At 40.4% G+C, this 21501-nt stretch overlaps 1 protein-coding gene across 1 annotated transcript in view; it reads right to left on the bottom strand.

Moving 5' to 3' along the window:
• ARHGAP15 (Rho GTPase activating protein 15) overlaps positions 1–21501 on the bottom strand; it is a 313229-nt gene that overhangs the window by 9496 nt on the left and 282232 nt on the right. Inside the window, exon 12 of the mRNA XM_035556046.2 lies at positions 14085–14190. Coding sequence (XP_035411939.1) covers positions 14085–14190 — 106 coding nt within the window. The remainder of the gene's footprint in view (positions 1–14084; positions 14191–21501) is intronic.

The raw sequence follows: 21501 nt of genomic DNA, 5'->3' as shown, positions 1-21501 counted from the left end.
TATGAGTTAATTGATTCCAGGCAACATCAGCAACTGCAGGTGGAAACTGAATAACAGGATGTTTATTAATGAAGGACTATTAATCAAAATTGACAATATCAATTCCTGTTTCTTTTATTTGAATTCTACCTGCAAAATCCAAGGAGATACTGGCTGAATGTTTAAATAAAAATTTAAAGGTAAAGAAAATACTAGCACTTGGGATTTTAGCTTTAGATGTAGGGCTATTTGTTTAAACAGTGAAAGGATATCCTAAATCCAATTTGACAGGCAATGCCAAAGATGCCAGTGGTAATTAATTAGCACTTAATTTAGACCACAGAACAACAGGATATGGAATTGGTGCTCAGTGCCATTTCCCCTTAGGCTTCATCTCATGAGGGTCAGGAGTATGGCTGTTGCATTGAAGGTCAGTAAATAAATTGGGGGAACACATTGACACTGGACTTTTCATGATAGATATCCTTCACCCTTATTACTGCCTCCGGCTACCGCTGATGAGAAAAGGGCTGCAATTGTTCTGTGAAGAGTGCTGTACACAAGCCTGAGCTGAGCAAGGTGGCGTTTGGACTTGCGCCTTGCTCAGTAGTCGTGCTGGATGCTCTCCGTGGATCGAGAGCTCTGTCAACTTGGTGTCTGGGCTGGAAATAAACTTCTAATTGTAGCACAGAAAGCCTGAGGAACTCTGACAGGTGAGAAAATTCACTTAAAAGCAGCCCTTAAGTTTGCTAGATTTGAGAGCTTAACTTTAGATTAAGCATAATTAAAATCAATGGAAGATTTTAAAGGGGGGTTAGAAACTAGGTCAGCAAGGGAAAAAAACACATTTCCTTATTATCCTCTTGTCTTTGTCTTAATAATATTTGGTATTCCTCCATAAAGCTGAAGTCACTTAATAAATGTGGATTAATGTTATTAACAACATTTTTCAGGTGGGGACACCGAGGCTTTGACACGCTTATTGATGGACAAACAAGAAATACGTGGCACAAAAAGCAGAACCACCAGTTCTGCTGGTAACCCAGGCGTTTTTGTAAATCAGTGAAAGAAGCCGCCCTTCTCCAACACACCCAAAGCAGTGGAAAGCACAGAGAAAACCCTGTGGAGCCTTGTTCACAGATGCACATGAATTGCATTCCTTGCTTCAGATTTACTGGCAAGAAACATAAAAGGAAAATGAGACTTGGTATTATAATATATTCTGCCTCCTCCTGGTAAACCTAATGCCTCTGCCAGCCAGCACCATGCTCTTCTCCACGTGATCTCTACCCTTCCTTCAAAAGAGCAGCTCAGGTGGAAGGGTGTCTGCCCTGGCATTGATAATCAGCAAAGATCTTCTGAAACTGCTTCTTATCAATGATACCCTCCATGCTTAAGCGGTGCTGTCCCACCCCAGCACCCCAGCCGACAAGCAATGTGAGCTTCAGTGGTTACAGGGGGAAATTCTTACTGCAAATCCTAGCTGTACTCCACTAGCACAGTTTTGTAAGCCTTGTTCCCCAGAAGGGCTGTCTGCATTGCTACATCAGGAAAACACCAAGTTAGACAGCAGTCCGTGCTCAGAAAATTTATTTTGGAAGCCCCAGGTTAACAGTTATTTTAAATTTGCTTTCACTTCATCACACCCTTTGCTGCATCTCTCTTGACAGAGAGTGAAATTCTGATTACTGTTAAAGTCACTGACAAACCTCCCACCGATCAGGAGCAGAGCGGAGTCAGAATTTTACCGTGTACAAGATTAACTTTTCTCAGTTTGGATGATACCTATTTTTACTAAGTGGAATTATTGCTTTTGACTATGCTCAATCTATAACCTCTTGCAGCCTTCAATTATAGCCCTTTTGTGCTACAGTAATCCAGTTGACAGCGAATAACTCAGCCCTGGATATGACAGGTTTACTTTCTGACTTAAAGCCCCAAAGCAGCAATTGGTTGGAATTTCATACTGGAGTGCTGAACTTCAGACAACCCGCTCAGAAACATGTCTTTTATAGAGAGTCTAGAGCTTCTGGTGCAGAAATTATTGGTTTTGTCCAGTGTCAGGAGTAAATAGTTCTGTTTTGTGAGACAACCAGTATTTTTGGTGTTGAAATTGCAGAATGTGGCAAAGAATCCCATAAAAGCCAGGGAACGAACTTTCACTGTCATTTTCCTTTTCTGTGAGGCCTTAAATATGCAATTACTTCATAAACTGTTTTGTTTCATGTCCTTTTAAATTCCCCAAACCCCCTGAATATTGGCTTATTAATTGTCCTTAATATAAACCCCACACTTTTCTACTCATTATCACCATCTTGTTTAAAGTGAAGCCTTCCTGCAGTGGTCTGCCCAGCAGAGATGACTTTGTATGGGATCTGACCTCAACCAGGATTCCTGCTCGTTCGGGTTCAGTTCTGAGCTCTCCACAAGCTACTAGTGCAATATATATGCACTGCATTTGAATCAGATCTGAAAGATGCTTTAACATGCCTCCCAGCATCGCGATTGTTTCAGCACTGATATTGAACATGAGTAGGATGAATATATCTCTTAAATGCACTAGTGAGTATGTGCCACGAGTCTTTGATTTCTTTAAACGTATTTACATTTTACTTGCCCTTGAGCAATGAATTTACTATGTCAGCATTGTCTTTTCTACTTTCACTTTGTCTGTCTTGTCCACTCACCTTAGCTTGATGTTTATTTTTCATGCACGTGTATAGTCCATTGCACTAAATGCACGAACTGCCTGGAGTGCAGGATTTTCCAGATGTTGTGTCTTTGTAAGACGCACCCTTTGTAGCACTGTAAGGTCTGCGATATTTCCTAGCTTTAAACTGGCTTTAGACTTTCTTATTTGTTCCTTTTCTAAGTCCAACACCTTTCACATGCATACTATTTGCAGATGACTGTGGGATTGACTGCCTTAGACACTTTACCAAAGTCTTTAGGTCCCTATGTAGATAGCCCTACCTCTCTCGGCAATTGTGTTTCAGGATGTGTGCTGGCAAGCCGGAACCAGCATATTCAGAAGTCTCTGCAGTCTAGTCAACAGACTAGGAAGTCTTTGTACACCTTACTTTTAGCAGGGAAACAGTGATATTTCACTGTTTTAAAAAAGTGAAATGTCATTTTGGGTCACTCTGACACTATGTTTGGATATGAGAGAAAACTGTGTCTTCTTTTTTTTTTCCCCTAAATATTGAGAGACCATGATGTATTAGAAACATCCCTTTCACCAAGACAAAAGTTACTTGATGCTATATTAATAGATATATTATGATCTTTATAGATAATACGTGATCAGAACATTTCTGGAGAGCCTGCTAAAGTAGCCTAAAATACTGATTCTTCAGATGGTGATGGTTAGAATGACAGAAATCCAAAAGCTGAGCTCAGTTCTGTCTTGCTGAAGATAGTTTAGCAGAATTTAAAGTGGTGTTAGATGTTTTGCATTCTGTACTTCCAGGAGTGCATCCCACGAGAATACTCCACAGGTAAAAAAAATCCTCGAGTAATAGGCTATATGCATATATACCTTATGAATATATATATGTAACTTGCAGTTGAAGATGGGCCAGTTTGGGCACCTTGTATGCCTAGGGCATCCAAGTGAGAGCATGGATAAGAATTACAAGAATGCTAAAATCTGTGTTAATCTGAAAGTGAAGATCACGAACCATTCCTGGCCACTTGGCACATCCCTGTCCTGCTGCCCACCTTTCCATGCCAACAAACATGGTGAAGCATTTCTGCGAGGTATCTCCCTACATCCTTCCTCTCCTCCCAAGTTTCTCAGCCCCAGTCGACCCTCCCTGCGGGGTCTGCCCCAGCTCTGCTCCCCTCACTCCTCTCCTGCTCCCTGGCTGTGCAGAAGCAACAGGCACGTGGTGCAAAAACATTTCAGAAGACCATGGCAAAGCTCTGGAGAGGATGTGGCCACGCCATCTAGCAATGGGGCGGAGATAGGTGTAGAAATCCTGGCTTAGAAGAGGTAACCAGTGGCATCTTGTGGACCAGGGGAGGAGGCAAGTTGTCATATGCTTGGCTGGAGTTAGCCGATCCACAGATTTCTGATTTTACATTGCACCATAATGCGTAATGTATGAAAAGATAAATATTTTCCATTCAGCAACATCTTGCTGTATTTTCATCTAACTCTATAATTTTAATTATAAAGTGAACATAACCTGTATCAAATTATGATTTTGTTAACATATTGAATGAGGACAAGAAAAATAAATACCAGATTTTATACTGTACAGGCACATGAAGGTATAGTAAAAAAATCTGGTTTCCTTGACCACATTGTCATAATATGCATATATAACTGCTTATTGAATCCAGGCTGTGTAGACAACAGAAAGAACACTGGCTCCATACCATCACAATGCATGCCCACAACAAAGAGGAGGAAAGAACAGGCTCTTTCATTGTGTGTGTCTAAGTATTACCGACATAAAGGCTAAAAACATTACCTCTGTCTGAAGTGTATCTATATATCCATGCATAAGTTATTAAGTGGGCTCCCTGAGCACAGTTGCTGAAAATATTAATATATTCAAATTATATTCTAGCTACTGCAAAAACAGTAGATCAGACAAATATATTAAAATCTCTTCAGACAAAAGGAGTCATGTTATTTATAAAGTTCCTCCCCCCCCTTACTGGAACACATACCTTCATTGTATATAATATATGAGAATGCAAGATGATCCTTAGATGTCAAAATGTGGCTTAAAGTTTGAGTGTAATCATAAAACAGTGACTCTAATGCTTGCCATAAACAAATTGTCACTGGTATTATGTAACTTAGGCTATTCACAAAGCATAAAAGAAGGGAAGAATAAAAGGTGGCTGCCAAACAGCATGGGCCGAATCCGACAGTAGTGCCAAATTGCGCTGGCGGACTGGGAGTTGCAAGCAGCGTGGAACCGAGTGCTCGGTCCTGGGCTTAAATTAGGGTGAGATAAAGGCTATTTAGTCAATTTAGACTGCAAGCAGCAACCGGTGTCTTCTGCAGCCTCCTCTGCTCGCTGTGTCCCAGAGATGAGGAAGCAGTGAAAGTCCCTATATTGCTGCAGGACCCGGATTTGTAGGGATGCGGCCTGCTGAGGTGCACACAGCCATGGCTGGCCTACACCAGCGATGAAGCCCAAAATGCCAGTACCTCTTGGATCAGGCCTGTGACCTTGATCTGCTTGTGTTATCCAGTGTGCGTGGTGCCACCTCGCTGGGTGACACCTTCTCCTGGAGTCCAGGAGAGGTGGCACAGCAGCAGAAGGCCATACATCAGGGCAGAAGGTGTCTGCGAACAGCAGCTAATCAGTCATAGGAACAGCAAAGTCATAGGCACTTTGCTTTAGCTCAGACTTCAGGAGTAATTAATGTAAGTCTGATACACACAGCTTTAAATGGTGCTAATGGTTGTGCTCAGGCCCTTGATAAACCACCAAACTAGACTGCTCACCCCCTTTTTATTTGATTTCCCCCCTTTCCTTTTAAAAGTAAAATGACATTTTTTTTCACAGCCTGAAATAATTGTTCGAGCAGAGATACTGGTTTAACTCATTATGAATTATTAGTGGAAAAGTGGGTCTCAGAAGTATGTTACATCTGAAATATTTTTCGTCACTTGAACATGTGCCGTCCAGAACTGGCCCTATTCTACCAGGCACTGGGAACAAACACTTCACATTCACAGATGCTCCTAATTTGGTGTGGTTTGGAGTGTAATTTAGATCAAACGTATCCATGTAAATGAGTCAGGGTTTCTTAATTAGGTGCCTCTAAAGAAAAAACGTGGACCACATCAGTAGGTGTGGGTGTGGTGCCCACAGTACTGGAATCTTTCTATAGATGAAGCTTAGTTTTGTTCAGGCACACTGTAGGTTTTTCTTTCCTTTTTTTTTTTTTTTTCCTTTTTCTTTCTTTCTTTCTTTCTTTCTTTTTTTTTTTTCTAAAGCACAATAATAAATCTGCAGATGGCATAGACATAAAGACGCTACTTCAGAGGAGCTGTCTAAAACACTGTCTCTTTGGCAAATGCCTTAAAGTAGGTCATTCTGCTGTGATTTAGGTTTATATTTCATTGCCAGCTTTTTGTTCCCATTACAAGTAGGGTGCATTCCAGTCCACAGATTTGCTCTTCATTTTTTTTTTTCAGATTGGCTTTTATTTACAAGAATTTGTAGATCTTCATAAGAAAATGGCCAATATGCTGTCAGAAGTACTAATCATGCACTTGACCACAAAAAGAGATGTATGAAGGTGATAACCTGGAAATGTTGGAATGTAAAATAGCATTCTCTGAGAGCAAAAAATGTATTGATTCTCTTAACACAGTGATTGAAATGATTGTTGCATCTTCTCCAATGTGTGAAAAATGATTTGGTCTAATGTCATTTCAGAAGTCGCACAAAACAGGGGCATCCATTGTCCTAGTTGCTCAGGTATTTGCTTTTTCTGTTTATATATTTCCCACTGAAAAGCATGTTTTTTTATAGCTTATGAAAAAAGTAGAAATCAAATCATCAGGGTCTGTTTTCCCATCAAAGTGCTGGGGGATTTACATGCCAAACTCCCACTAGCCTTAATGAATTACCTGCATAAATTCCCTTTCAATCGATAGTAGAATAGATCCTATTGTGTTATATTAATTATTTTGCACAGAACACTGACATTTTGGCATTAAAGCCTTTTTTTTTTTTTTAAGTTCCAATGAATATCTTAAGAAACTTCAAGCCTATTATTTATTTCACAGCCTTATTGTGAGAAAAATCCTGTATCTTTAGTCAGAAAAAAAAATGAAAAGCACTGCAATTTACCCATTGATGACCTGGTTCTGGACATTAATGTGATAGGGCTCAATCACTCAAAATAGAAAAATAAATAAATAAACACATAAATAAATAAATAAATAAAGGGGAGGGGGGTGAAAAAGCCCTTTTGTAATGAATTAAGCATTCTTAATTTTCAGCAACAAAAACCGTTTGAGTTGAAAAGAACGCTCACCCCGAGCAATATTAAGAGGTTACAAAATCACATAAATTAACTCTGCCAGCGATATTTTGCTGAGGCTTGTGCGAGTGCAAACCAGAAGCAAGGCTCTCACATGGTCTTTATTAACTGAAGAGCATTTAGCAGTAACTGCCCTTCCCCGGGATGTGCTGTCCATATGCAGGCGTGCGCAGGGTGTGCATATGGCCAAACGCTGGGAGACGCGGAGGGGCTGGGGGGAGCTGCGAGGACGCGGAGAGTGGAAGTGAGAAGTGTTCGCTCCGTAGTCATGGGCAAGTGCCCTACCCTCTTCATTCCTCACTTTCTCTGTCTACACAACCGGGATAATAAAACTTACTGACCTGAAAAAGGAAGTTCTGAGATTTAATTAATGTTTGAAAAGCTTTTTGAGATCGTTTGATACTGAGTAATGTGGAGTGAACAATGGCAGCTCTTTGAAACAGGGGCTCTATCTCTCCGTATTTGTGTACTGCACCTAGCACAATGGTGCCGTACAGCCACAGAGTCAACCATATCATAAATATTTAAATTAAAACTATGTTAATTATTTTTATCGTTCTGTTATTTGCTGATACACCAGTGCAGTACATTTTGAAGCTTGGTAGCATTGAAAAGTACCAAGCGTAATTATTTGTCTGATTGTTATGAAAATCAGGGTTTATATTTTAAATACGGCTCGTGAAAATAGGAAGCACAGGTGAAAATGCACTTTTAAATCCTCATTATTCTTCTCTTTAAAGCCACTAAGCTGTAATGTACTCTTCAGGGAATGGGTGAACTTTGCAAACTCTCTTATTCCACAGGAAGGACAAGGCATGACTGCAGAAACCTCTGCAGCAGACACCTTCCCCCAGTGTGAACACAAAGAAAATGCATAAAGGTGCTCCAGGAAGACTGGATTTCATTTGTGCCTTTAATTCAATAATTGTTATTACTCCTGTCCTGTGCGCACTGGGGTTTGGTGCACGTTTGCTTGTGTCACTAATCCACAAGAGGAGAGTCTAGTAGACCACTATGCACTTCAGTAGAGAGAAATAGATTTCTCTCTTCTCTTTTCCCCCAGAACGAACCCCAGGAAGCTGCAGTAAATGGGACAAGTGTTGGCCTCGGTCCAGCGCCTTCCTGAAACTGTCCTATAGCTGAAACAGAGAAAAGCATGTGCGCAAGAGCATGTCTTAATATACGTTTGCCCTTCTGAAGCTAGAAAGTGATCAATTTGCTTCATGTAGATCTTTAAATGGCAGTCGGGGTGCCTGAGTGCCTCCCTTCCCTGGCCAGCCACCCGCTCGCTCTGCTGAAAGGACACTTCTCCTCTTCGCATTTCCAGTAGCTGTTCTCTAAGTGTGTGAACAAGGCTCAGCTTTTCTCCCTGTTGCTGTCCTGTTGCTGAAGAGCAAGAGCAGCTCATGAACTGGCTGACTAAAGAAAGATCCAAATCAGGAAATAGTTTCAGAAAACATTCCTTGTTTCTCATGCCTTCTTTTAAGAACTTTGTCGTTCTGCACATGCCTGAATCTGGGCATTTTTCTTGGAGCAAATCTGAGCGCCCATCGCACACTTTGGGTTGTAGTCTCTCACAAGTTCTCTGAGGTTCCCCACATAGAAATCTGTTGCATAGACCTTCCATTCTGGGTCTTGCTTTTTCTTTTAAATAACTTCTACCTTGTTTATTTGTCTCCTGCTTCTATTTAATAAAAGGCTTGTACAGTTCTTAATGTAATCTGTTCTTCTGCCACGTGGAGGAAGGGTTCTCATGAGCCTAGGTTTAACATATAAGACTGCTTGAAACTGCTGATATGACACATAGTTTAGTAAGTGAAAATCACATAAGTTTGCTACAGCTTTCCTCCACCAACTTAAAAAAAAAAAAAAAAAGTTTGCAGACGTCCCCTGGCAGCATTACTGGCTGCCATGCTATAACTTTATTTTCTGATTTGCCCTCAGAACTCAGGGTACTGCTGCTGGACTTGTCATCACATTGTCATCACTGCCTGGTGTGCGGTCTATTGTGGGCTTCTGTCTAAGCATGGCTTTTCTTTTTTTTCCCCAATCTTTAATAGGTAGAAATAAGTCTGCTTAGTTGCACGTAGCTTGCAAAAAAAGCCCATGCTCTGCAGAATGAAGCTGCCATGTGTTGCGAGCTTTGAGGGGTGTGCGTGTGTCAGTCATTCAGCTGGGATGCTTTCTCTGGTCATGGAGGAATGGACATGGGGGGAAGACAGCTAAAGCATGAATCTTGCAATACTTACTACTTTTGGTAGATAGCATATTGCGGTTAGTGGGTATGTCTTGGATAATTAGTTCTGCTCTTGATGAGGAGCTTATTTGCAGCAAAGTGGATACAAGCAGTTACGAGTGATGAATTCTGGGGGGAAGGCAGTCAGAAAGGAAATCACCGTTCTCTCTCTGGAAGGGCAGAAAGCCTGGATGGCATTTGAAAATGTCTTGCTGCACTGTATAGAGCACAGGAAAAATGGAGCAAGACAAAAATGGAGCTTCTTGGATTCAAAGGTAAATCAAAAGGAATTGGCTTCTGCCCGGACAAGGCAGCCAGATAGGCCACAGTAACAGATCCACGTGACAGACCAAGAGGCAACTGCAGAGCTCCCCAGACAACTTGCCTGAAGTGCCTGCCAAGGAGGCAGATGCTGCTGCTGGAAGAATATCTTCCACAGTTGGGCATCTGGGTTCAGTGCTTTCCACGTAAGGGGGAGAGGCAGTAGCGTCAGGCTGGCCCCGTCTTCCCGTTTAATTATTTCAACATCCATTTCATACTTTGGTAAATAACACGTATTATCCTGCTTTTGTGCGGGAAAATAATAAGCATGAGAGGGCCTTTTGCCTGCAGTGCATCCCCTTGCAGGGATGTCTACACGGATGGGTACGTGCGGACCCGAGCTTGGCTGCCCTGTGCTCCAGCCTGGTCAGATGTGAGACAGCTCGGGTCTGGGAGCCGCAGAGCTGCCTCGCGGTGGCACGGAGCTCAACCTAATAAGCAGAGCAGGCTGAGATTCATTAATTTAACATTAATAAGCACAGCTTATTAGCTCAGGCACAGCGCTGGATAATGCAGGCACACAGCTTCTGGAGCAGAGCTGTGGCCGCCCGCGCCAGCTCGGAGCACAGCGCAGGGGACACAGCCAGGGTGCCGGCAGCCTCCTCACCCCCACTGCCTCTTGCACTGGGGGTGGGGAAAAAAAGGGGATTTTGTGCTTCTGCAGAGGCCTCTGTTAAAAAAAAAAAAAAAAAGGAAAAAAAAAACATAAAAATAACAAAAAACAACCAACATACCAAAAAAAACCCCACAAACCAAAACCAAAACCAAAAACAGAAACAAAACACTAAACCCTCCAGGTTTTTTTTGACTGTACTGCTGGCTTATGTCAAGTATTTAATTCATTTAAACCCCTTGTGCCTCGGTTTCCCAATGGGTGTGTAACAGCTACCTGAAGATGCTGCTGTGAGCTGTGAAAGCAGGTAAGGCACTGATCATAAAATGGGAAAAGGAGGGAAGTCCTCCTTCTGGCTTGCTTGGATTATAGTTGTGTGAGTAAATTACTGGGCACAAATACTGACTTATTGGGCAGGGATGGGTTGCTCTCTGTTCACATTTGTGCACAGAGCCAGAGCAAGGTTTCTGCATCGTCTGATGGCCTGTGTGTGCCTGCAAAACGGGACCAGAACGGTCTGTCACTTTTATCTGGTAGCTGCGTTTAGCTCATTTGTAATAAGTAACAGGAGAGGCTCCAGTCCTGAGGAAGTGTGGCTCTGTTTTCACAAACGTATGCAACATAAAAATATGGACTACATACAGCAGGTAAATGCTGTCTAAACATCCGCAGGTAGAACAGGCTGTTTTCTGTAGCCCTTTATTTGAGAAAATCCTTACTCTGTTTGTTTGTTTGTTTCCTTCTTTCATATATAAGCTATAATATTTGTTTGAATAGGTCATCTTCAGGAAGAGGTATTAAAAACCTAATAGTTGGGCTTAATTATTTTCAGCCTGACACAATTTGTTATGGTATTAGACTGGAAAGAGGTATGCAGTATATCTGTCCAGCCCCTTATTTTGTCTCTTCTGTTTATGTATTATATGATAGTAGAATAAATTTCATGAAAAGATTAATAGGGGACTTTTTTCATCAGATGCAAAATACTTAAAAGAACAGGTACTGCAACCCCGGGCTTTGCATTTAATCCCCCTCCTGTGGGCTTCATACACTGCGCTGCGACTTCTTGCAACTTCAGAGGGCTTGGTTCAAGACGGATATATGGCACTGGTGTTAATCCCTGCTGCCAGGCCTTTCTCACAGACTCTCTCATCAGCTGCTTTGTCTGGGTTTCTAAAGAAGGACCCTTCTGAAGTGCGTTTCACATCCTTACGTGTGCTTGATCTGGACCCGCTCCTGCAGCCCGAAGCGCTGCAGTGGAACCACGGTGCAGCCTCGCTGTACTCGGTGGTTTGGGGTAAATGCAGCATTCTGGGAGAAGGCTGCTGTAGTGTCCAAGAGCAAATACAGAAACAGCAGTAATATGCCTCCAACGAAACCAGTCTACTTGTTTTTTTTTTCAAATATTTGGAATCTTGAAGTTGCTCTGATTTAGACTGGGCAAGCCCACTGGTTGAAGGCAGTGGCACAAGGTGCAGGTCTGTGGTGAGGCTGGCACACAGGGCACATTGGCACCCCTCTTCTCCCTAGGAAAAGACTCCCTAGAAATCTCCTTAACATTGATCTAGTTCTCCATTCTGTAATCTCTGCCAGATAATTTTGTTTCTTAGGTTAATTTAAACAAATGCGCATTGCCTATAGTTTTATAATGTAAACATTTTGTGACTAATAACTATGTATGTATGCTTCTTTATTCTCTTTTATGGAGCCATGGGGCCATTCAGACTGGTCCCTGGCTTCCCACTACCAAGTTCAGGATAACGTACCAGCTTTTCCCTGTTTCTTGGTGTTTACAGTATCTATTCTACTACTGCTTCCATACTGACAGAGCAAAGTCCTGTCCTTCCCTGGGGATGTGTTGGTGTGACACAGAAGGTCGACCTTCTTCAGAGAGACTTAGAAGATTGCACCCGTAATGCTCAGACCTCCAAATGGCTTAACTATCACATCTTCCTGCCCTACATCACTCCGTGCCACTGTGTTGCATCCGTATACCTCTGGCTTCACCATGCTTTCTGCAGTGACACTTGGTAAGCACACACTTGGTTATTTATACAGTACAGCCATCCTCCCACCACTTCTACAGAGTTGTAGTGAATCCAGGTATTGTGAATATATGTATGGCAAACTATTGCTATTTATTATTTGTATTTTTCCCCCAAAAAACAGCAGTCATGGTCCAATTTTCCTTGTTGTTCTATACATACACAGCAGGAAACAATTGCTGTCCCAAATAGATTATGCTTAAAAAAGCCAAGGCAGACAAAGGAAGCATTATCATCATTTTGTAAACAAGGAACCAAGGCACAGAGAGATTAAATGATTTACCCAAGGTCACACCGAACATCCGGTCAAAGCCAAGAACAGAACCCAGGTCTCCAGAGTCTCAATCAAGTGATTTAACTATAAGATCAAAGACTTATTGTGTATACCTGATATCTTTCCCCTAAGACACAGTAACAAAACTTTCTTCAGGTTAGGATCAATGCCACATATGGTGCAGTAAATTTTGTATATGGCACAGGTCTTCTGACACTGTGTACCCACTTCTTGCACTCAGGTTCTTCCCAGGAAATAATTTCCCTTATTATTCCTCCATTGACACTAATAAATTTTCATCTTTCTCTAGATAACCCACTAAAGGAGAGGATGCATGCACAGGGTACATCAGAGGAATAGAAAATTGTTTTTCTGCAAGGGCAAACTCAGTCCTTCTAGGGACTGTTTAAAATCCTTCCTTGCTTAATTAAATGCGGACATTCCCACAGCTATATGGACTTCATTTTGCCTTTTCAACTGGAAGCTGCACAACAAGATAAAGGATCTACATCTATTATGTGTACATGTCAGGAGAATGCAGCAAAAATGGTCAGTATAAAGGCATCATTCATTATAAGCTTGGAGTAGTCTTTTATTTGGAATCATTATTATTCATTCATTATATCATTCCTGGGATGAAATACTTCTCTGTGTACAGGGACTGCATGGGGCCCTCAGTCCTGCCTAGCCCCTTCAATTTTAAGGGTTGTTTGGCTGAAAAGTGGCTGTGCCAAAATGGCAGTAGTTATTCTCAACAGCAGGACAGCCGAGAGGGGAGGAACAGCACCCTTCACTTATGTGCCCCCATCTTGTGGTCTGCCACTTCTGCACAGCCGTTCGGCAAGCAGCACAGCTCCAGGTTTGTTCCTGAGTGAGCACATGGTCTACGTACTATTTAATGGCAATGCCACGAAACAGGAGAAGAAAACCCAAGGTGAACATAAGACTGTGGATTGACTTTGTGGGCTGACACGTCTTACAAACTCAGCTCAAGGAGTGTGGAAACCACAGAGGGGTTATAAGGTGGATCTGCACGGTGTCATTTCTCTGCCTCTGTTGTACCTCAGCAGCACTAGGAGACACATCACTATTTTTTAGATGTTCTGTGTTGTCTTAAGCTTCCTCAGGAGGTACAAGAGCTTGTAATGTATTTTCTTAGGTAAGTATTTTTCTGTCTGAGACTACATGTCTCAGCATATCATGAGAACCATAATGCAAATTGAGCATTATAGATCTAGATGGTGAAACATGGTGATCCAAAAGTCTGTGGCTGGAGAAAGTCAAACTTGAACACTGTAACATGCTGAATTTGCCATTTCAATATACTTGTTCATGGGTAATCCCGATAATGTCTAACTGCAGCAAAGGATACATAACTGTTCCATGTTCTAGCAGAGGAAAAATTTGGGCTTTCGCTTGGAGACACTGATTTCTTGAGCAGAAATAGGATATGCATAGATGTCATAAATCATGCTTCATTTTGCCAAAGAATGTAACTATCTTTGGTATTTTGGATGACATTTGCAGTAAGATTTGGACACCACACACACATTCCTTTTAAAATTATCAGTCATTTCATACTGGAGTTCTACTTACTTCTTTAGATGCTCGAAGAGGATTTTCATTGTGTCATAGTTTGGCCTAGGGAGCTTTTTTACCAGGGTCCTTATGGCTTTAATGCGAGTGGCATTGTCTGGGATTTCTAAAGGGAAAAAAATATATATATTTTTAGTGCCATATTAGGATTTTGCCCAGTACTCTACCTAGTATCTTAACAAGAAAAGCCATCATTAATACATGGTTAAAAACAGAACGTATCATACCTTCAGTCTTCTTAATAGAGAGCAAGAGTAACTTACAATGATGAAAAAAATCTCTGATTCTTAAGGAAGCATTTTCTGGTTCACAGAACTATATTTTTATGCTTTTCATTTATTTTATTAGACCATTGCACTGTCATCCTAAGCTTTAAGACCCCCAAGTAGTAAGAGACTCATATCTTAAATGGAATTTCACTTTGGAATTACATTCATCCAATGAACCAACTTCTGTGCTGGATGCTCTTCCTATGTACTTCTTGTTGTCCTTTATTGTACATTGTACCCTATCAGGTTGAGAATACAAAATGTTTTCCTATTCTTTTTACTCATGTTTTCTGGTGATCAATTCTTTCAAAAAGCTATTCCAGTGCAGTTATTTTCTAATACCTGCAGCATCCCACAGCTGTAATTTCTATAGGAAACAATTTGTATTTCAAAGTTGCAATTAGTAATAAAAGAATGCAGAACTAAGGGCTTTAAACTGTCTTTTGAGGTGATAAGTACATTGCTATCCTTTTTGTTAAGATAAACCTTCCTGCTTTTGCATGATTCACAGTTTTGGGGAAAAGGTTTGACTGATTTCTGCGTCGATTCCTATAAGATGTTGCAACTAAAGCAAATTCATGTACAACTGTCCTTTCATTTAGCAACAGATTAGATAAGGTGCCAGTAGGTCTGATGTAGGGAAAACATCTTGCTTGTTACATTCCCTAGATAACCTGAGTATTCTTTTCTGAACTTATAATCTATGATTTAATTATCACCTATCATTCATTGTATATGTTGCTTTTTAATATTCTTATTACCCTAGCACTACCCTAGGATTGAATCCCTGGTTCAGTAGGTGCTGCATAAGCATACATGGTGATTAGTGTCCTGATGCAAAGATTCCCACTCCACCCCACCCCCCTAAAAGAAATGTAAAAAAAATCAAAAAGTTCCTGCACTTGAACTGAATTTAAAAGCCAAAATTATTAATGGGATTACATTCTTTCTTTCCTCAGCACATATTCCTATTTCCTGTTGGGAATAATACTTCCTACATGCAGATATACATAGATACTATCTATCATTTAAAGATTTATATATATGAATACAAGAGACAGAAGCTCAAAGTAGTCAATGCATGAACTTTGCATGAGTTTTATTTTCCAGTTAAAAAATAAAAAAATAAAAATCTTTCACATGGATCTAGTTTATAGAAAGTCATGCAATTGACAGTAGTTGTGATGAAGTTAGACACAAATGAAGAATACAATGTCTGTGTATTTTACTTTTACTCTGGTTTGACATATAGAGAGCCTCAACTTCTGAACGGCAGAAGACCCAACAGTCTTGAAACCCAGTCATCCCTTGATTTTTCTGCCACAAGCCATTAGTACTGGTTATTTTTGTCCTATGGACAATCTGTCCAGTGGAAATATGACTGAAACTGCAAATTAAAATGATCTGAAATGTGCAGAAGTGAATTTATTGTAAGAAATGAGGACAAATACTGACGGCTCTTTACTTGTGTGGCATGGTGTGTGCACATGCTGTGATATTACTAGAAAAGTTATATTTAGACTGGGGCTGCCTTGGCTGTTGCTGACTGCAACTTTTCAAATAAAGCTACTCAACTTATTTTTAATTCATGTTTATTTTTTTTCATTCATGAAAGTTCAATGGACTTCAGTAAGAGTGAAACACTGATGTTGAGAAAAACTCAACAGAAGGAAATCATAGGATCATAGACCCATAGAATGATGGCTTGGGTTGGAAGGGACCTTAAAGACCATCCAGTTCCACCTCCGATGCCATGGGTGAGGATGTCACGCGCTAGACCAGGTTGCTGTTTGTCCATTACAGAATAGTTGTGTGGAAATTTAATACAGTAAAAGTTTATCATGCTCTTTTGAAGGAAGTGTCTCTGCTCACTGTGCCAATTAACAAAGATATCAGCTTGGTAATTACCTTCCCAACAGAATCTCATTAGATATAATTGTAAAAGAAATTAAAAAAAGAACAGTATTAATTTACGAAGAAATTATTTAGTGAAAGAACGCCAGGGATATATAACTTCATTTTAGGGCCCAATGTACCAAAGCCACAGGTACTGACATAGAGGAGAAGAGAGGTTTAGCTAGGTGCTAAAGTACAAAATCCACAGAAATCTCGCATAAAATTATTTTGTGAATCAGCCTATTTGTTAATTGTTAGTCTATTGTAAAAGAAGAAAAACAGGCAACATGTGGTAACTTTAGTCAGCATTTCTGAACTGGGAGTGATAAACACCTCTGCCTGGCTCTGGCATTTATCAGTACTGAGATATTATTACCACATCGAGTCACAGCATGGTTACTGTTATCATCAAAAAAAGAGAAAAAAAAAAGAGCCAGCTAATCTTAATGGTTTGTAAAGCCGTTACCTGCACTGGTCTGACATTTATCATGATCATTTTACCACGAGTCCTACATTGCAAAGGTATTTTATCTGGAAGGGACATCACTATGAATTATTATTTGCAGCTAGGTAGAAAATTGTATGTTGTAGATACCTTTTCTCATTATAAATCACAGTCACATTTCACCATTTCCCACACAAAGCTGCTGAGCCCAGGCTTTTTGCCATAACACTTATTCTCGCTCCCTTTTATAGTTCCATGAAAATATTGGGTACTCTTTCATTAAAATGGTTGATATTGTTGTGTTATTTTTTTTTTAAAAAAAAAGCTATATACAGTTGATTTTCTTCTAGTATAAAAGAATTTGTTTTTCCACTTGAGAAAATGAAGAGGATAAACTGTTCATTTTTTTATTAAAGATTACTCTCGCTTCAGTTTTAGTGGCTGGGCTTGTCTTTACTCTTGACCTTGTTGATGGAATATTTAACAGATCAGATGCAAGATCTTATGTTTCAGTTGCAATACCTATGCATTTGCTTTCCTTCTGTAAAGCCTTGAGTCCCAATTTCATAGAAATTTTCTCCTTTCAGATTCGTAAGTAGGAATATTTTTTTTTCCTGAGGTTGTCTCTTTACCATGCTTAAATGGAGGGAGAAAATCTTTAAACATGGGTTTGTATAAATAGCCATGGAGAAGGTATCACCCTCTGTGCTATGTTCAGAAGCCTAGCACTGCACAGTGCAAAGACAGGAAAACACTCTGAACAGCTCTTAAATTTTCCTGCTAAGTCTAGGAAATGGAAGAGACCAATTCTGATAAAGTGAAATAATATTATATTTCATCTTGCTCTTTTATTGTGAAAATTGATGAAAATATCTGAAGAAGATTCCTATTTTGGAAACTTAGACTCTTTCCCTGTGAAGATTTCAAAAGGAAAAATGTAGTCATAATCACATTTATAAAAGGAAGAATGAGAGGACATTTAATCCTTTTTGCATTTTCGGGCAAAATATGAAAGATGTAGGTGATAATTTCAGCAGATCAAGATACTCTGAAGTGAATCGCAGATGGTATTCTATGTAATATTTTCATAGAATGTATATTTAGAATTTGGGTTACTGTCTTTAAAAATAGGGCTGGCTCCCTTTAACAGAGCAACACGGTGGAGATGCTCTCTTGTTTACATTTAAATGAAGAATGCATTGAAAAAACACTTAATATTATATAAGCGCTTTTGCAAATGAGCTTTGGATAAACATTTGAGCATAGAAGAAAACATGATGTGTCTGTAACATTAACAGTGGCTGGGTAAAAATGAATGAAGAAAGTAACCTTTAGCACTCATGTCCATAAAGAATACTTAAGCAAATCCCACTGAATCTTTCTTTTAATCATTAATTTTAAATGGACGTAGATGTTTACAACAAGCCACTTTGTTTCAGAACAGGAAGTCCAAGGTTTATCTCCAATAACTCACGTTAGCTCGGAAGGGATGTATGTCTCTAACCTGACATGCATTCATTATTTTGTAAGGTACTGGAGGCTGACCCGTGACCCTCCTCAGACCTGCTGCATTATTCATGTCTGACTTACTTTGTATAGTTTTACTATAGTTCCCATTTCCTTTTACCAGGCATTTCAGCTGCTTGCGCATGTTTAGTGTTAAATGGCATTTATGGCTCACATTAATGCCTAATTTTATCACGAGCCATGGTTTCTTTTTATGCTGTCAAGCCTCACATCTGAACTGCTGAAAAAAACAATGATTTATGATTCTGCATAAAATATCAAATTATTGATCTCTCACCTAATCTATTTTTGGTTTTAATAGTATGGTTTTCTTGTTTTCTTACACGGCTCTTCTCACCTTGTTTTGCATTTTTGGATAAGATTTCTGCTGTGGTTAAAACGTCATACACTGTTGCTACAGCAAAAAGCTGTCTGCCAAGAGTTTTTCCAACATCTCACAACTGATTCAGCTACCGAGAAAAAGACAGGCCTTGTTTGGGGCTTTTTTGGTTTCTTTCTTTCTTTCTTTCTCTCTCTTTTTTTATTTTTTCAATCGGAACTGAGTGGGTTAGGTGGATTTTCGAGTGCTAATGAAATTGTGAGACTTATGGCGCTGGCTACAGCCAGCCGTAGTGTGGGCAGACGCTCTGTGAGCTTCCCCACTGTGCTGCTGTGCAAGCATCCCCGCTGTTATGTTTGCTATAGTTTTAATGTCTGTGAAAAATTCCTGATGCAACTAAATTATGTTCTGCCCTCTTGTTTGTATAAATAAACACCCGACTTAGCCAATTCATCTCTCTCCTGCCCATTTTAGAAGCTGGCCCTGTCACACAATGCTTAACCCTAGTCCTTGATAGCTTTGGTGTTATCAGGAAATGAAAATTTACTTAAAAACTGTGCTTTCATTTGCTAAGTCTTCATATTCTGGAAGTCAGGCTGGGTAAAATACATGGATTTTTTATGTGCGTGTATATATATATATATATATATATATACACATATATATAAATTATCCGTATCACTTTCAATGTCAGGGTATTTTAATGTTACTGTATGCAACATAAAAGTCCCAATTTTAATCACTTGCAGTACACTGGCAATTGTCTCGTGAAGATACATTGTAAAATATTTTCTTGCTTAAAAAAAAAATCTATAAAAAGTATTCAAACTAACTAATGTTTGCTATAAGGAAAATAACCAATTTGTGATCCAAATTGATTTTACTTTTGATTAATGCCTCAGAAATAGATGTTGCAAAAGAAAATGAGAATTGCACGAAACCTCTCTATATGGGCAATTGATAAATTCATCCTATGCCATATAAAGTGGAGTTTGCAATGAATATTCATACAACTTTTGCAATCCATTAGCAAGACCCCGGACAATGAGTCTGCAACTCAGTCCCATTTAACAAAAATATATGTGGAATTAATGGGAAACAGCAGCACTTAAAAAAGTTAAACTTTAATGGATCAAACTCCAGGTGCTGGAGTTTGAGGGAAATAACCAATAATAGTCATTTTTTACATATTTGATGGGACTGATTATGCAATGTGCAACTCTAAATGGCTTATAGCACATTGTAGCATGGTTCCATCCCATTGGCTACAGTAGGGTGCAGGCAGATGGATGACAGTGACAAGGAGAGAAGTGCTTTTGCTTAGCCGTGCGTTAAGATGCCATCCAGAAGCTCTGTGCACTGCAGACACTTCATTAGGATGCCAGGATAATGGTAAACTACCACTCAGAGTGACACCCCATTTCCTGCTTACTGAGCTCTCCAACCTCGGCAGATGTCAACAATCTCACAGTGCTACAGAGCAGACCTAACTTTCCAGGCACTTTGACTCCAATTTTTTTCCCTTAACAGTGCCATACATTACATGCAATATGTAACAGCAAGTACCAAACAGAAAACAAAATTTGCTGCCCTAATTATAACAAAGCGGCATCTGACTTAGGTACTGCATGCCCGGCGTACATACAACCGGTTAGGCAGCATAAAAGAGGAATGATCTTTGTCAGTCAATTTTGGGGGGTTAATTAGACTTAGGACTTTGATGGCTAATGGCTCATCTGATCCCAACTGGAATGATCGTGCTTCGCTGCTAACTTCTACCAAGCGTCGGAAAAAATGTGCCGAGCTCTTTCCTGGTATTTCGCCGTGCGTGGGGTTTTCTGCACAGAAAGAGCAGACTTGAGCATCTGGCCGGTGTGATATTTTCTCTGCAAATGCACAACTCGAGGCCGTAACGCACCTCCCCAGCAGCAGTTAGAGCCAGCAGAGAGACGGCACTGCGATGCTTAACCTGCGCTCCTTTCCAGGGAAACACAAATAGTTGCTCACACTTTTAAAAATTGCCTCCGGATACAGAAACAGCAGCTGTAAGGTCACAAATCCTAATTTAATTTAATTTCTTGAACCGATTGGGGCGTCTTTATGTATGTTTTTGAAATTTGGAATCCTGTTTATTTTATATGCAGGTTTTTCACCCCTTCTTTTGGCAATGGGTGCTCTAAAAAGGTGCTCAGCCCTATCAAAACGATGGCCCATCACTAATTCTTAGGTTGCACAGAGGGGTGGAAGCATGGCAAGGCACCATGTTGAAGATGGGCTTAGGCTGGGGTCCCTTGGTCCTTGCCCCTGCCTGTTGGGGACCTGGCAATGGTCAGCGATTCAGGACAGAGAGAAACTGGAGCAGGCTGGAGGGAAGCATGGGGACAGGGGAGCAGTGCCTTTCACCCATCTCATCTCACACAAAAATTGAGATGCTGAGTGGGAACCTGCGCAGAATGATCGCAAGGACGGGGCCTTATCCTGTAATATTTATTCAGCTGTTGTTCATTTTCCCTGGGCAGAATTCCCACCGACTGCACTCCCACTTCGCTCCCTGTGACCGGCGCCTTTGGCACCGCCAGCGAGAGGTGGGATCGGGCCCTTGTCAGCACTCCAGGAGGGATCCCCCAAACAGTGAAAACTGGGGATGTGTGTTAGGTGGCTAAGGTGTAAAATGCTATGCTTATAAGGCGACTTCTAAAATATGCTGAGAATAATTTTGTGAATATTCATTCCGGTATTTTTGCTCTACTCTGCCTAACCTCTGGTATATTAACCTCCAGCAAAAGAGGGAAGCAAGGAAGTTCATTTCTCAGATGACCCATATGAAGGGGTTAAAAGGATTCAATATTTTTAGTAATCAAAGAAAAGCATACATTTTATTCTTCCCTTTTCTTTTTTTTCTCTCCTTCTAACAGAAAAAAAAAAAGTAAACAGCATCTCCCCAAGGGAGATTTAGATTTG

The sequence above is a fragment of the Cygnus atratus genome, chromosome 6 (assembly GCF_013377495.2).
Source record: "Cygnus atratus isolate AKBS03 ecotype Queensland, Australia chromosome 6, CAtr_DNAZoo_HiC_assembly, whole genome shotgun sequence".
NCBI lineage: Eukaryota > Metazoa > Chordata > Aves > Anseriformes > Anatidae > Cygnus > Cygnus atratus.
Note: the sequence above shows the minus strand (reverse complement) of the source record. Positions and strands in the feature narration are given on the sequence as shown.